Genomic DNA, 13,644 nt, shown 5'->3' with positions numbered 1-13,644 from the left:
ATTTTGAACCGGGCGGAATGCGGTGTTCGGCAGCAAATGGAAAATCTTTATGTTTGTCGTGTAATTCGCGTGGATACTCCAAGTCAACTTGGAAAAAATAGCCCTCCTTTGCATCATCCTGTATTGACATAATATCTATATGGCCTTCGGGAAGATTACCAACACCAAATTTGGTTACGTCTTCGATCCACTTGAATCCTCCTATTGGTAAAGCTTCACTCATGGCCCAGCCATACAGATTATTTACATCTAAATAGAGGATGTACTTAGAGGGCCGTGTGGGATCATACGACGAAATGTATTTGTTGTTGGCCTCCGAATATCTGTTGCTACAAACAGATATCCCACCTCTTATGGCTTTTTCCATAAACAAGATCATATCCACATCTTTTAGCAATTCTAATTTACATTGTGTGTATCTCAACATACAATCCCAAGTGTATCCTGGCATAGTATAATACCATGCTGGATCTAATTTATATGTGTCTCGACATTTTTGTCGAAACTGCTCAAACACATCAGCCAACAGCAGAATATCTGTTTTTAAATACAAATCGCTGTATTCCCCCAAATTTTTACAATTAAATTTCTGCCAAACATTTTGGGCATGAGCATACTTCTCTTCACTAATGTATTCATTATTTAACTTATTATAAAAATGGTTAATTGTGGGTAAAGAAGTTTCATCCAATTTTTCCAAACTATCAATATAATCGTAACAAAATACTCCTTTACAAGTTAACAAATTAAATGTATCATTATCTAATTGACTAAATTCTCGTTTTAAAATCTTCTTTTCTGATATATCTAAAAGAGATGCCAATTCATCGAGTGAAGCTCCCATAAATCTAAGTGAATCAATAAATCGTAATTTAATTTGATGTTCGTCAGATTGTAATGTAAATGAAATATATTTTTCTTTATTAATGGGAAGTAAGCTCAAGTGCCCATGCTTGCAAAGATCTATAATCATAAAATGCGAGTCGTAGCCACTAAAATTATGAAATACGATTGGGACGACAAACAATTTTTTAAAGTTCAAATTACATGCTTGGTGCGCAAATCCCCGTACTTGTCCCGTAAAATGATCGTGATCTACAACAATTGTATCTGTAGCCAAAAAGCGTTTGCCACAAATATGGCACAAAGTTGCCATATTTGTGTTGGGCTTTTCGACCATAGGTACAATTGTCTTTATTTTGGAATTTACAAATGTGGAAATTTCGGCCATTTCTTTTGCGAACCACTCCATGCAATTTTCACCTCTATAGCTATTAAAATAAGATAAACTATCATCGTAAGCACATTTCAAATAATAACCTGCACTAAAAGGTACATGTTTCTGATATTTTGCTGTTTTACTCACTGTGACATTGGAATCTGTAAAATTATGTAATTGGCATTCAAAATCAGCATAAACTATAAACGGAGTTGTTTGTTTGTATGTAAAATTGCGAAAAGCCACATGATCATATTTGGGAACAGTCATTCTGCATTTATTCACATCTGAACACATTTCTTCGTGCTCTGCTAGTTTGCTTTCGCTGTGAAAATAGTTTAAACAACGATCGCAAATATATTTTTTACGTGTGTTTTTGTTCAATTGTGATCTTACTAATTTTCCTAAATCTTTAATCTAACAATAATGAAGGCGTATTTCAGACTGATCATCATCATCTTCTGGAGGAGCATCGTAATCGTTTAACTTTGGGAAATATTTATCCTGTATTAGGAGCAAATTAACATGCTTTTCCATCTTTTGCGGTGTCAGTCTGGCAGGTACTACTTCATAAAATTGTTTGTCCTTCACTACGTTTAATTCTAATGCAAACACATTGACAGATATGGCGTTTGATTTTTCGAATTTGGAAATTTGGTTTATTGGCATTGGGCTTTCTAATTTGTCCGTTTGCAAAACAGTAGAATAATGTGGATATTTCGAAACTCGTTGTGGATTTGTAGGAACTGGATACAGAGCGCTAACAATCGACCAATAAAAACAAGCCTGATCAACGTTATGCACATTAATACAAGCCTTTTTATTGCTAATCTCTTTTGGCAAGTCAATGAACGATGAACCGTTTCCTATTTCTACTTTATTAATATTGACTTCTAATGAGATTACTTTAGACAGAGCAGCACCCGAATCTTTTTCTGCAAATTCAGACAGCTTTGTAAAAATTTTATCCTTAACATTTTCACTAAACCAAAGATGTAAATCGGTCGATGTGTCTATAATAGCATTTTTAGTGTTAAAATATTTTAAATCTAAACTTTCGGTATCACTCGATTTTTTAATGAATTCGCCGCAAAATGTAGTATTGACTTTAAGAATTCTATTTGTTTTTAAAATAATTTTAATTTTTCTACTAAAAATAATATAACAATCATTTAGGAACTGTGTTAAGTCCTTATGCACTAAATTAACTATAACTCCAGTTTTAATTCGACTAGCAAAACACGAAATGACATTTTCCCATTTAACTCTATTGCGTAATTTTGAACTAAGCCCCAACCCAACGTACTTATTATTGAAATTTAAAATAATTTGTCTAAAATGCTTAAAATGTCCTATGTAAGTTTGCAATTTTCTAACTGTTCCTACGGATAGTCTATTGTTTTTAATTACTTTACTACATCTAAAAATTTGACTATTTAACCGTCTTGTCCAAACTTTACGATCTCTTTCAGTGAATTTATCGAAAATTATTTTACTAAGCTTTTTAATAATGTGCATCAAATCATCAGACTGTTTAATCACTTGTTTTATATGCATGATGGCTACTCACACACAAAATAAGAAGAAAAAATCACTTACCTTATTCAACTATCTTAAAGGATGCTAGGAGTCTGCTTTTTCCAATATCAACTTCCCCTTCGTATATCAGCGAATAGTTTCCGCTGTTGAGGTCCGTTATTGCTGCTTGGTAGGCTTTGGTTACCCGCTGTGGTAAGAAAACAACGTCAGCGCCCAAATCCAGCAGAACTGTATCCCCAAATTGTGTTGTTACCACCTTTGCACTGTGAATGGTAAATTTTTCTCCAATTTGCAGATCTTTAAGTTTTTTTATTGGCTTACGTTCTGCAACCAAGGATGAATTATTTAGTTTTGATAGATCCATCTACAACAACAATAGAACAAACTATAGTTTTTCCGCTTAACGTGAATGGAGAGATGCATTACATACTCGGCAATAGAGAAGAACCATATACTACAAGAAATCGAAATACGAATAGCGGAGAATACTTCTTATAAAAAATAGCAGACGTGAAATGTTTTACAACACCCAAATAGATAAAAAGGACATAATAAATACTGCATGAAATACGAACAGAGAGATGTACAATTCTCATAAAATACAATGATAAAAAGGACATAATAAATACATAGAAATATACAAAAGACAAAAACCGCTTACCTTTATCAGATATATGTAAGTCACTGCACACCGTATTGACTACTGCGAACTTGTTGTTGTTGTTGTATGTTTGCGATGCGAACTGTGACACCGTATGCGCTCCTCGGTCTTTTAAAGAACAGAGCAGCATATCGCCCCACGCGAGCCCAAGTTGCGTCAACCTAATGCGCGTACGGTACCATCAACTGATTCGTTTCATTGATAAGCAACACCTTGTGTTCTAGAAATGCTCATATTTATATATTTATTTTTATTTCTTCAACTAATTTTTATGGTATACAATAAATAGATATTGCGGTAAGCGAATCGTTGTTATCAATTTAGAATTTTGTTAATGTGGTTGCTGATATCATCATACATTTTACAAAATGTAGCAACTGCGGTTTTCTTTCCGGTGTACTTGTTTTTCCAATGATTAAAATAAAATTTGTTATCACACTTGTTTACGTGTTTTGAATTATGCGGTACCGCGTTATCACGAGGCTTCATCCGGTTTTGCTAACAAATGCACTATCTTTTAACATATTTAATATATTTCTGTATATAATTTCAATTCTTTGATTAATACTAATTTTATCCATATAATACATGTTTTATAAAAATACGGTTAATATTACACAAAAACTTCTTCAGTCAGAAGATGTGTGTGTGTGTTTGGATTTTTGTATAAATAACTGTATTAACAATTTTTGGAAATTAGTATAAATCAAGGTGCTTGTCTGTTTACATGCCTTATTGTCTAATGTAATGTAAATAAACAATACTTGTACATGTCTATGTCTTTTTTTTTTTAATAAAAAAGTTTCAGTGTTGTATATATAACTTGTAGCTATATGTAACTCAATAATAAAAGATATTTTAATGAAAGATATGTATATTTCTCCTACGCATTACTACTGAATATGTTCTACGTAGAATGTCACGTTTTATATGGCAAGTTTCTAGATAAATTTTATAAAGATATAATTTGTATTAGTACAAGAGAATTGGGAATTTGACGTTGGTTCGTTTTATGATGTTTTTAGCCATAAATAATGATCGTATCGCACTTGGTCGGTAATTTTCGTAATATACATGAAAATACCTTTCTAATGGTATACTGCACGGAGCACTTGGTGCAAAATTGAGCGAGTTAGGGTTTGCTAGAGATCAAACTGCGATAAGAGATTTTTCTATGCCAATGGTTTTGTTTTACCGTCAATAACAATAAATAAGCATTTATAGTTCGACCAAGTTATTACAACGGCCGTTATGACACCTTACCATATATCTTTTGAACGGATAAGCGGAAATCGACGTATGACCCATCAAATTAAAGGATTTTGAATGATGAATTACATTGTGATGTCTAATTTAATAAAATTCTATGTATAAGATCTCTTTGATACCCTGTTACATTCTGTATCGAATGTCACGTCCTGCGTTGAATGTCACATAACTGTCACGTTCTACGTCGAATGTCACGTGACATTTCACGTTCTGCATCGAATGTCACGTCCTGCGTTGAATGTCACATAACTGTCACGTTCTACGTCGAATGTCGCGTGACATTTCACGTTCTGCGTCGAATGTCACGTCCTGCGTCGAATGTCACGTTCTACGTCGAATGTCACGTCCTGCGTCGAATGTCACGTTCTGCATCGAATGTCACGTCCTGCGTTGAATGTCACATAACTGTCACGTTCTACGTCGAATGTCGCGTGACATTTCACGTTCTGCGTCGAATGTCACGTCCTGCGTCGAATGTCACGTCCTGCGTTGCATGTCACATAACTGTCACGTTCTACGTCGAATGTCACGTCCTGCGTCGAATGTCACGTGGCATTTCACGTTCTACGTCAAACGTCACGTCCTGTCTCGAATGTCACGTTCTACGTCGGATGTCACGTTCTATTAGGCACTGTATGGACAAGAAGAAGAAGAATGTTCATACTGATCGTTGACATGGCTTCTGTGTGTCACCTACGCTTTCATTTGACACCTCATACGTCAAAATCATGCCAATAGCAACGAAGATACGTTTTAGCGCCCATTTGGCAACGTCGCCATCTTTGTTTTTTGTCTCCCTGCCTTCTCCCCGTTCCAACGAGCCCTCGTACGTCACGATCGGACCAATAGAAACAAAGATATGACGTAATGACCTTTTGGCATGCTCCGATGCGCACGGCACATACTGCATTCAACCCCATTTTTCATCCCCTTTCCAACGAGCCCTCGTACGTCATCCTACGTTAAGCCGTTTGGAACTTACGACCGGGGTTGCGATTTTAGGGGATGCGATTTAGGGGATGTGCCAGGTTATACATAGTCTATCTACTGTACTATACTTGTAACTCTCCTCGTGTAAACGGTATCAAGTCATTTTTGTAGAGTAGCGAGTAGAGTCGACTCTACTCGCTACTCTACTCTCCTCACAACTCTACTCGTGTAAACAAGTCTTTATCCATCGTGGCAGTGAGGGTATGCTAAGAACGGAGTGGTATCGTAAACCTTGTTTTAATAACCGTTTCATTAATTTTCATTCTCAACATCCATCCAAGATGAAAACAAATTTGGTTTTTGCCTTAAAAACTAGGGTTACTAATTTGTCACACATCGATTTCAGGGACAAGATACTAAAAAAGTTGAGATCTATACTACTAGAGAACTCCTACCCCATCTTCTTCTTCTTTTCATTGCGCCGTCTCCTTTCGAAGGTTGGCGATCCAAATGGCAATTGTAGTTTTGGAAACTGCTGCGCGAAAGATCTCTGATGAGCGGTCGAACCGTCTACCTACCTACTACCTACCCCATAGGGCTTTTAAATAAACTAATTTTCGGTTCTCCGTTTCTCCCACAATTTTCCAACAACCAAAATTTTCATAACAATGAGGTCCGACAATTGACATTGACATATAACACTTCAATAATACCATCTAAAATAACGTATCGTTCCTTACACTACATTCCAGTTCTGACACCTAAGCTAATGAACATTTTCAAAAATAATAATGGCTTGAAAATTACAACTAAGAATGTAAAAACGGTATCGAAGTTATACACAAAGACAAAAGATCCTTTTAGAATACAGGAGACATCGAATGTTGTTTATTCTATACCGTGTGCCAATTGCAACAACGTTTACATCGGAGAATCATCTCGTAATTTCCACAGTAAGGTGATCTCACATCGTAGTGACATAAAAACCAACAAAATAAATGCATGTGCACTCACAGAACATGTAATAACTCGGAATAATAAGTTCAATTTCGAGAATTCCTGTATTCTGGCAAAAGAAAAAAACCATGCAAAACGTTTTTTTTTTGGAAATGTGTTTCATAAAATCTAGTACATCTTGCAATAATAAAAAGTCTGGCGTAGATAAATTGAGCAACATTTATTGTTATTTACTTGAAAAACATGAAAAATAAAATGAATATTAACTTAACATATACTTGTATGCATAACTGGTTGCATACCCTTAAGACAGGTTTATTAATTAAAAATCAAATCTACCCAAATATGGACCTCTTTGTTTCTTGAAAGTAAATAGAACAACTAATTACACTTTAATCACATTGTTTTTTCTTTCTGTTCTCTATGTCATCATCATTATTAGCGGCATTACAGCTAGTTATGAGCCAAAGCCTTCTTCAGAACAATCTTCCATTCGCCCCTGTCTCTGGCAACTCTTCTCCATACTTTAACTACGATGGATTTTAGATCATCCTCTCTGTTCTCTATGTATCAGAGTTAAAACATATCTACTATCAAAATATGTCATGAAATAAACTAAGTTTTACTATTCTGATCAAAAGTTTTATAATGTATTGTCAATTATTATATTTTATGTTTGTGTTATTAATGTTGAGCGTCAAAGTTTATTTTAAAAAATCTCAATGACTAGTAAGTAAGTTGTACTGACGAATTGTGATGTTTTGTAAATATTTACACATTTTTTTTTATATATATTACAGTGTCTTGAAAAAGGAATAAAACCATTCCGAAAGCTAGACAAAAAGTCATAAGAGTGTTTCATTAACATCCCGGCCAATTTTCTGACTGCAACCCTAATAAACTTGTGGTTTTGTTTATATTGACAGTCACTAATGTCCTGTATTTCTTAATATATATATATATATATATATATATATATATATATATATATATATATATATATATATATATATATATATATATATATATATATATATATATATATATATATATATATATATATATATATATATATATATATATGTAAAATAATATATATTGCTACTATCTACCTACACATTGTGGTTCTAAGTCAACATCGTTTCTACGAAATATTTGCCAAATGCTTTCTACAATTATTAGAAGAACGATTGGAGGATTATTTAATTAATTTATTAGAAAGAAAGTGATATGTAAATTTGCTTGTGACGAAACCAAAGTAGCCATCGCTAGATACCTGAAAGTGGAACAAGTTCATTAGTCTTGTTATCTGTGAAATAATTTAACTTTTGTCCGTTTATAAGGAGCTAAATGGTTTGAATGGAAAATGTCTAAAACTAAAAAAAACCAATTGAAGACACTGGCGAATAAAAAGGTGTCATGTCGCATTTTCAAAGTTTTGAGTATACTTTTTCTTATTTTATTTTTGATTTCAATGAGTGTGACATTAAAAAATAGATCATTTCAAGCTATTTTCTTTTAATAATTATAATATTAATAAACAGCAAGATTTTGTGAAACTAGACTTTTATGTATATAACACATTTATCCACTAACTTTGATGATGATGATGATGATGATGTGGGTTTGGCATAGCATCTAGTCCATTTGCCACAGATTTTTGAATGATTTATGTTATGTTTATGAATTAAAACTTAATTGTAACAAATTTATATTATATATCCGGATGAATAAAAGTGATTACATATGAGTTCGTATATTGATTTCTGATTCAGTGACAATAGATGGGTTATGTTTACTGGCAGTTGCACATAACTTTTAATCAGGTTTTCATAAAATATAGATGAAAGTGCTTTATTTTTAATACATCCAAACAGGATGTGATTAACATCACACTGGGAAAAATTATTGCATAAGCACTTTACTTATTCTATAATGTTTAATCTAGCCAGGTGAGCAGGAACAGCACCGTGACTAGTTTTTAATCATGTGATAGTTGCTGCTGATCTTTTGGATATATTACAATGAAATATTTGTGGTAATTCTGTTAGGGATGGTAACGTAGGATAATTCTTGTAATAATGATTATTGGATTTATTCGCCAATATTTTTTATCTTTTAACGTTTAGGTAAGATTTTTTCCGCTCAGAACTTTCGTAAATTTCAAAATTCGTGCTTGACTTCTGGGTGGTACTTTTTCTCTGTGGACGTGGATTATAATTTCAGTGATTTTTTTAGATAAGCTTGTCTGTATTTTCAATAAGGAATTTTCTTTAATTACAATTAAGTCAAAACATCACAAATCCTGGACTACCAAAGGTATCCGCATATCAGCCAAGAGTATGCGTTCACTATTGCACATCAAGAAATTTACTACCAATGTCTTTGTCACTGAATATATCTCCAAGTACAGAGGTACCTATCTAAAACTTATCAACACAGCTAAAAAATGTACTATGAGAATCGTCTGGGAAGCTCTAAAAATGTTGCAAATGAAACTTGGTCCATAACAAACGATCTTCGAAATAAAACTAACACAGCTCAAACATTTTCTCTTCCAAACCCTGAAAATCTAAATGTAGTAGTATCAAAAGTAAATCTTCCTGTAGTACTGATGGACTATCCATAAAAATTTTCTTAAATCTCCCAAATAATGTGTTGGAAGTCTTGGTCTCACTAATTAACGATTCCTTTGAAAAAGGTATATTTCCAGAATGCCTAAAGACAGCCATTATTATTTTTCTTCATAAAGGTGGTGACAAATCTAATGTCTGCAACTATAGACCTATTTTCTTACTACCGGTCCTATCCAAAATTATTGAGAAAATTATAAAAGCCCGACTTATGTCCTTTTTCTCGTTGAAAACATTTTATCACAAAGTCAGTTCGGCTTTTTATGTAATAAATGCACCAGATATGCTATATTTTCTGTACTACATGAGATCTATCAAGCACTAAACAATAATCTTTATACTGCCACTGGTTTTGTGACTATGCCAAAGCTTTTGATTGTGCAAATCACGAGATTTTGATAAAAAAACTAAATTTCTACGGAATTCGAGGTATTTCTTTAAAATGGTTTCAATCTTACTTGAGGAATAGGAAACAACTAGTTAGAGTAAATGATACTGACTCCAGTCACAAAAGCATTGTATGTGGAGTAACACAAGGTTTAGTACTGGGTCCTCTACTTTTTCTTATCTTTATCAATGACATCACTAACTTAAAAATTGATGAAACAATTTTTCTTTTTGCTGGTAATACCAGTATTACCTGGAAGAACTCTAATATTGCAACTTTTCATCAGTGGCGGCTGGTGTGGTAAAATTTTGGGTAGGCCAAACCAGCAAATTACATAACTATGTGTAATCAGTGACGAATCCAGAGGGAGAGGTCACGGAGTCATGACCCCCCCCCCCTAACTAATTTTTTAATGATTTCTCTATTCATTTTAACTTCTGCGTTGTATCTAATTTTTGCGATTTTTGATTTTTCATCTAGCAAATCGCGAACAGAAAACGCCCTCTTCTGTATATCCTTAAAGGACAGGAAATTACTTAAATGTTCCTTGCAACTGGAATGTTTTTTTAAGGAGGCAGACATATTTTTTAAATCAAAGTATCCTTCACAATTCTATACACATTTCTTATTCGAAAATAACAAACACGGCCAACAATATAGTCTGTTTTTCGTAATACTTCCAGACAACCATTTGTAGACATCATACCAAGAGCAATTAAAAGTACGCACCTTTTTCCCATCTTTTTGGTCAATACGCAATGTTGGAGTAGGCCTTTCATTCATAATAATATTTTTCTATCAATTTCAGTTCTTCTAGATAATGGCGATTCCAATAGTAAAACAACAATGTGCAAACACTCACTAACAACATTACTATTACTGCAACCTGGTAAAGTGTCATAAAAACTCATTTTTATGTATCAGTTATAAAACAATCTCACATATATAAGTTGCATACAATCAGGCGATATAGAAATCACGCAAATGTGATTTTTTTTTCTTCGAATTTTACGAATTTTTTTAAATTTATTTGGGCAACCGTGCACTTGTTTGCAATTGTGTTGTTTGTTTAAAAATATGTTACAATTATAGATTATGTTACATATTTTTTTATCATAATTTAAAAGAAAATTTATATTACAATTCGATAATTACGTTACAAGTGACAACGATGGTCATCGTAGGCCCGATCGTCTGGTGCCTAAACAGCAAGCATAAACATGACAATATAAATCGTTGTTCGGCAAGCTGCTTAACTTCAAACGCTTTTTGTACGGGGATCTTATGTGAGCTGGGTCGGCCAGTTCCTATCGGGCCTATTAATGATATTTAAAATGCCTGAATACGATTCGATGCTTTCTGGGGTAATATAATAACTTAGTTGTTTTAACGGGCGCTGATGTATTGAGTGATTTAGTACATTTAAAAGTTATTTACATGCTTTTAACATAATTTTTAAATATATGTTTTTCAATTTTAAAGTTCTTAAAATTATTGGGTAGGCCCGGCCTATCCTGCCTAACCCCAAAAGCCGCCACTGCTTTTCATGCAATTATAACTTCTGATCTACTTAAAAAAACCTGGTAAGACTTTAATTTACTCTCTTTTAACGTGGATAAGACAGTAGCATTATCCTATAAAGGAGATCTTCAACCCTTACTTCTTAATAACAGCCAGATCAGTATCGTTGATTCTGTAAACTTTCTTGGTATTTTCATAGACAGCAACCTTAAATGGTGCCTTCATATCGATTTGTTAAGTAAGAAACTAGCCTCAGCCTGCTATGCAATAAGATCTGTTTCGAAGGAAATCAATTTAGCATCTTCCAAAATAACACATTTTTCTTTGTTCACGTGTCTCATCTTCGATATGACCTTCCTTTTTCGGGTTCTAGCTGCCCAATCTGATGTTTTTTTAAATTACAAAAAAGAGCAATACGGTAGAATAGCCTGGTAGAATAACACATTGCAAAAGTTTACTTCAAAAATCACCGGATTTTAACTCTTCCCTCCCTATATATTCTATAAACTGTTTGGTTAATTCGTAAACACCTACATGTTTTTTCAGCAAGACCCAATCATGGCTACTCTACCAGAAATTCATGTACTTATTGATCCCATCCACTGAGTTAATAAAGAAATCTATATTATATTTGGAAAAAAAAATTATACAACCATCTCCCATTGCAACTTAAATCTACAACTTCTTTCCTAAAGTTCCGTAAATTGACAAAAGCCTATTTATCTGAAAGACCATATTATTCAGTGAAAGAGTTTCTTAACGAATAATAAGAAATTACAGAACGTTCACGTACAAGCAAGTATTTTTTATATTTATTTGGGTATCACATGCGGCAGCTTAAACTTATTCGTAAGGTTTTATTATGCAATTTGCATTTTAGTGAAATTTTGCAATGGATTGTATATTTTAATATGTTTTATTTTGTGATATTGATGATTTATGTAATTTTAGTAAATTTTAATTGGTATTGTTATTTTTTTTTTGACTTTTGTAAGCTTTGTCCATAAAATAGTACAATTTTCAGTGACAATAAAGCATATTTCTATTCTACCCTATTCTATCTCTCTTGCCAGTTAAAATTTATTTTTTTATTATAAAAATTGATTAGATCTGTTACTGTGTACGTTCTTGTATACCAGAATGAATAAAATCCTTAGCAAGCTCATCTTTTATTTCATTACCTTTTATCTCGGTGTGACTTTTTGCCCAAATAAATGTTACATACTTGTTTCTCATTTTGTGTTTAATGTCACATGTTAGCTCGCATGTCTTATGGTTTAACTCAGTATTTTTAAGTCCACTAATAACTGACTTAGAGTCTGAGATGATCACAGCATTCCACTAACTTTAAATCGTATATGTTTCTTGATATATAAAGAACTCAAGTAGCTTTTAACTCAATTTTATTTTATTATAAAAGCAACATAAACCCACACAATGAAGAAGATTTAAAATTTTTTGTTTGTTTAATCTTAATCAAGTAAAAATAAGAGTTTTTTTTAACATTTTATTCTAAAACGTCGTTATAGAACTATTTGTAGTAGGGTTAACACATTATAAACAGAGTAAATCTTGTCTATAGCTTTACAACATATAAAATGATACTTGATGTTGCTTCAAGTAGCTAGACAGGATTGCAGAATGTAGTGGTTAGTTTGCATGGTCGACTATGTGCCGTGAAAAGTCTTCAACGAGGCGCAGGAAGTTCCACCCATGCGGTTTCGAAATGAGAAAAATTAAACCAGAAAAGATGTAATAAATAAAATTCTCCGATCGACTTTGTACTAGGATTTTAGTCTTTTTTTTTTGTTTATTGACAGACCTATTTGTTTATCATGCGACTAAAGTTCCGCATACGTATTTTCATCTGTTGCTTTGGTTCTACTCATGGTATTTATGTCATCTGCATATGCTGCCATTTTTACTGACTTATTGATAAGTGTTTTGTTTTCACCTTCTGATGTTTTTCTTTGGAAGATTGGAAAGACAGATATATCTCTCAAAATATCAAGATGAGGCTGGTGAATGCCCTTGTATTCTCAATATTTCTATACAGGGCAGAGATTTTGATGCGAGCGCCAAAAAATTAATACATTTGAAATGTGGTGCTGGAGAAGAGTGCTGCGCATACCTTGGACCAGCTCATAGGACAAATGCACAGCAACCCACGTGTGTGCTTTCCACCTTAGAAACAAGCATGGCCGAAGGACACTGGAGGTGGAATGGCGTGGTCAGATGTTGGAACACAATGAGACGTCAAAATATCTCGGCGTACGTCTGGATAGAACTCTGTCTTATCGATATTACTGACAAGATATCAAGAAAAAAATAAGCGGCAGAAATAATATCATCCGCAAACTAACAAACACAAAATGGAGAGCACAACCACACACTCTCCGTACTTCTGCCTTAGCATTATGTTTTTCTGCCGCCGAGTTTGGAGCACCAGTGTGGGAAAACTCTGCTTACGCTAAAAACGTCGATGTTGCGTTAAATGAAACGGTTCGTATAATATCTGGTTGCCTGA

General features: G+C 33.4%; 1 protein-coding gene across 1 annotated transcript; it reads right to left on the bottom strand.

The window, feature by feature from the left end:
• Positions 1 to 1,636: 1,636 nt before the first annotated feature.
• LOC140437874 (uncharacterized) lies at positions 1,637 to 4,147 on the bottom strand. Its single transcript, XM_072527671.1, has 2 exons — positions 3,420 to 4,147; positions 1,637 to 3,082 (listed from the first exon to the last, which is right to left on the bottom strand). The coding sequence occupies exon 2, from the start codon at positions 2,774 to 2,776 to the stop codon at positions 1,637 to 1,639; it is 1,140 nt and encodes a 379-aa protein (XP_072383772.1). The 5' UTR covers positions 2,777 to 3,082; positions 3,420 to 4,147.
• Between the last annotated feature and the right edge of the window lie 9,497 nt (positions 4,148 to 13,644).

Source organism: Diabrotica undecimpunctata, chromosome 3 (genome assembly GCF_040954645.1).
Source record: "Diabrotica undecimpunctata isolate CICGRU chromosome 3, icDiaUnde3, whole genome shotgun sequence".
NCBI lineage: Eukaryota > Metazoa > Arthropoda > Insecta > Coleoptera > Chrysomelidae > Diabrotica > Diabrotica undecimpunctata.
This window is presented reverse-complemented; position numbering and strand designations above follow the sequence as displayed.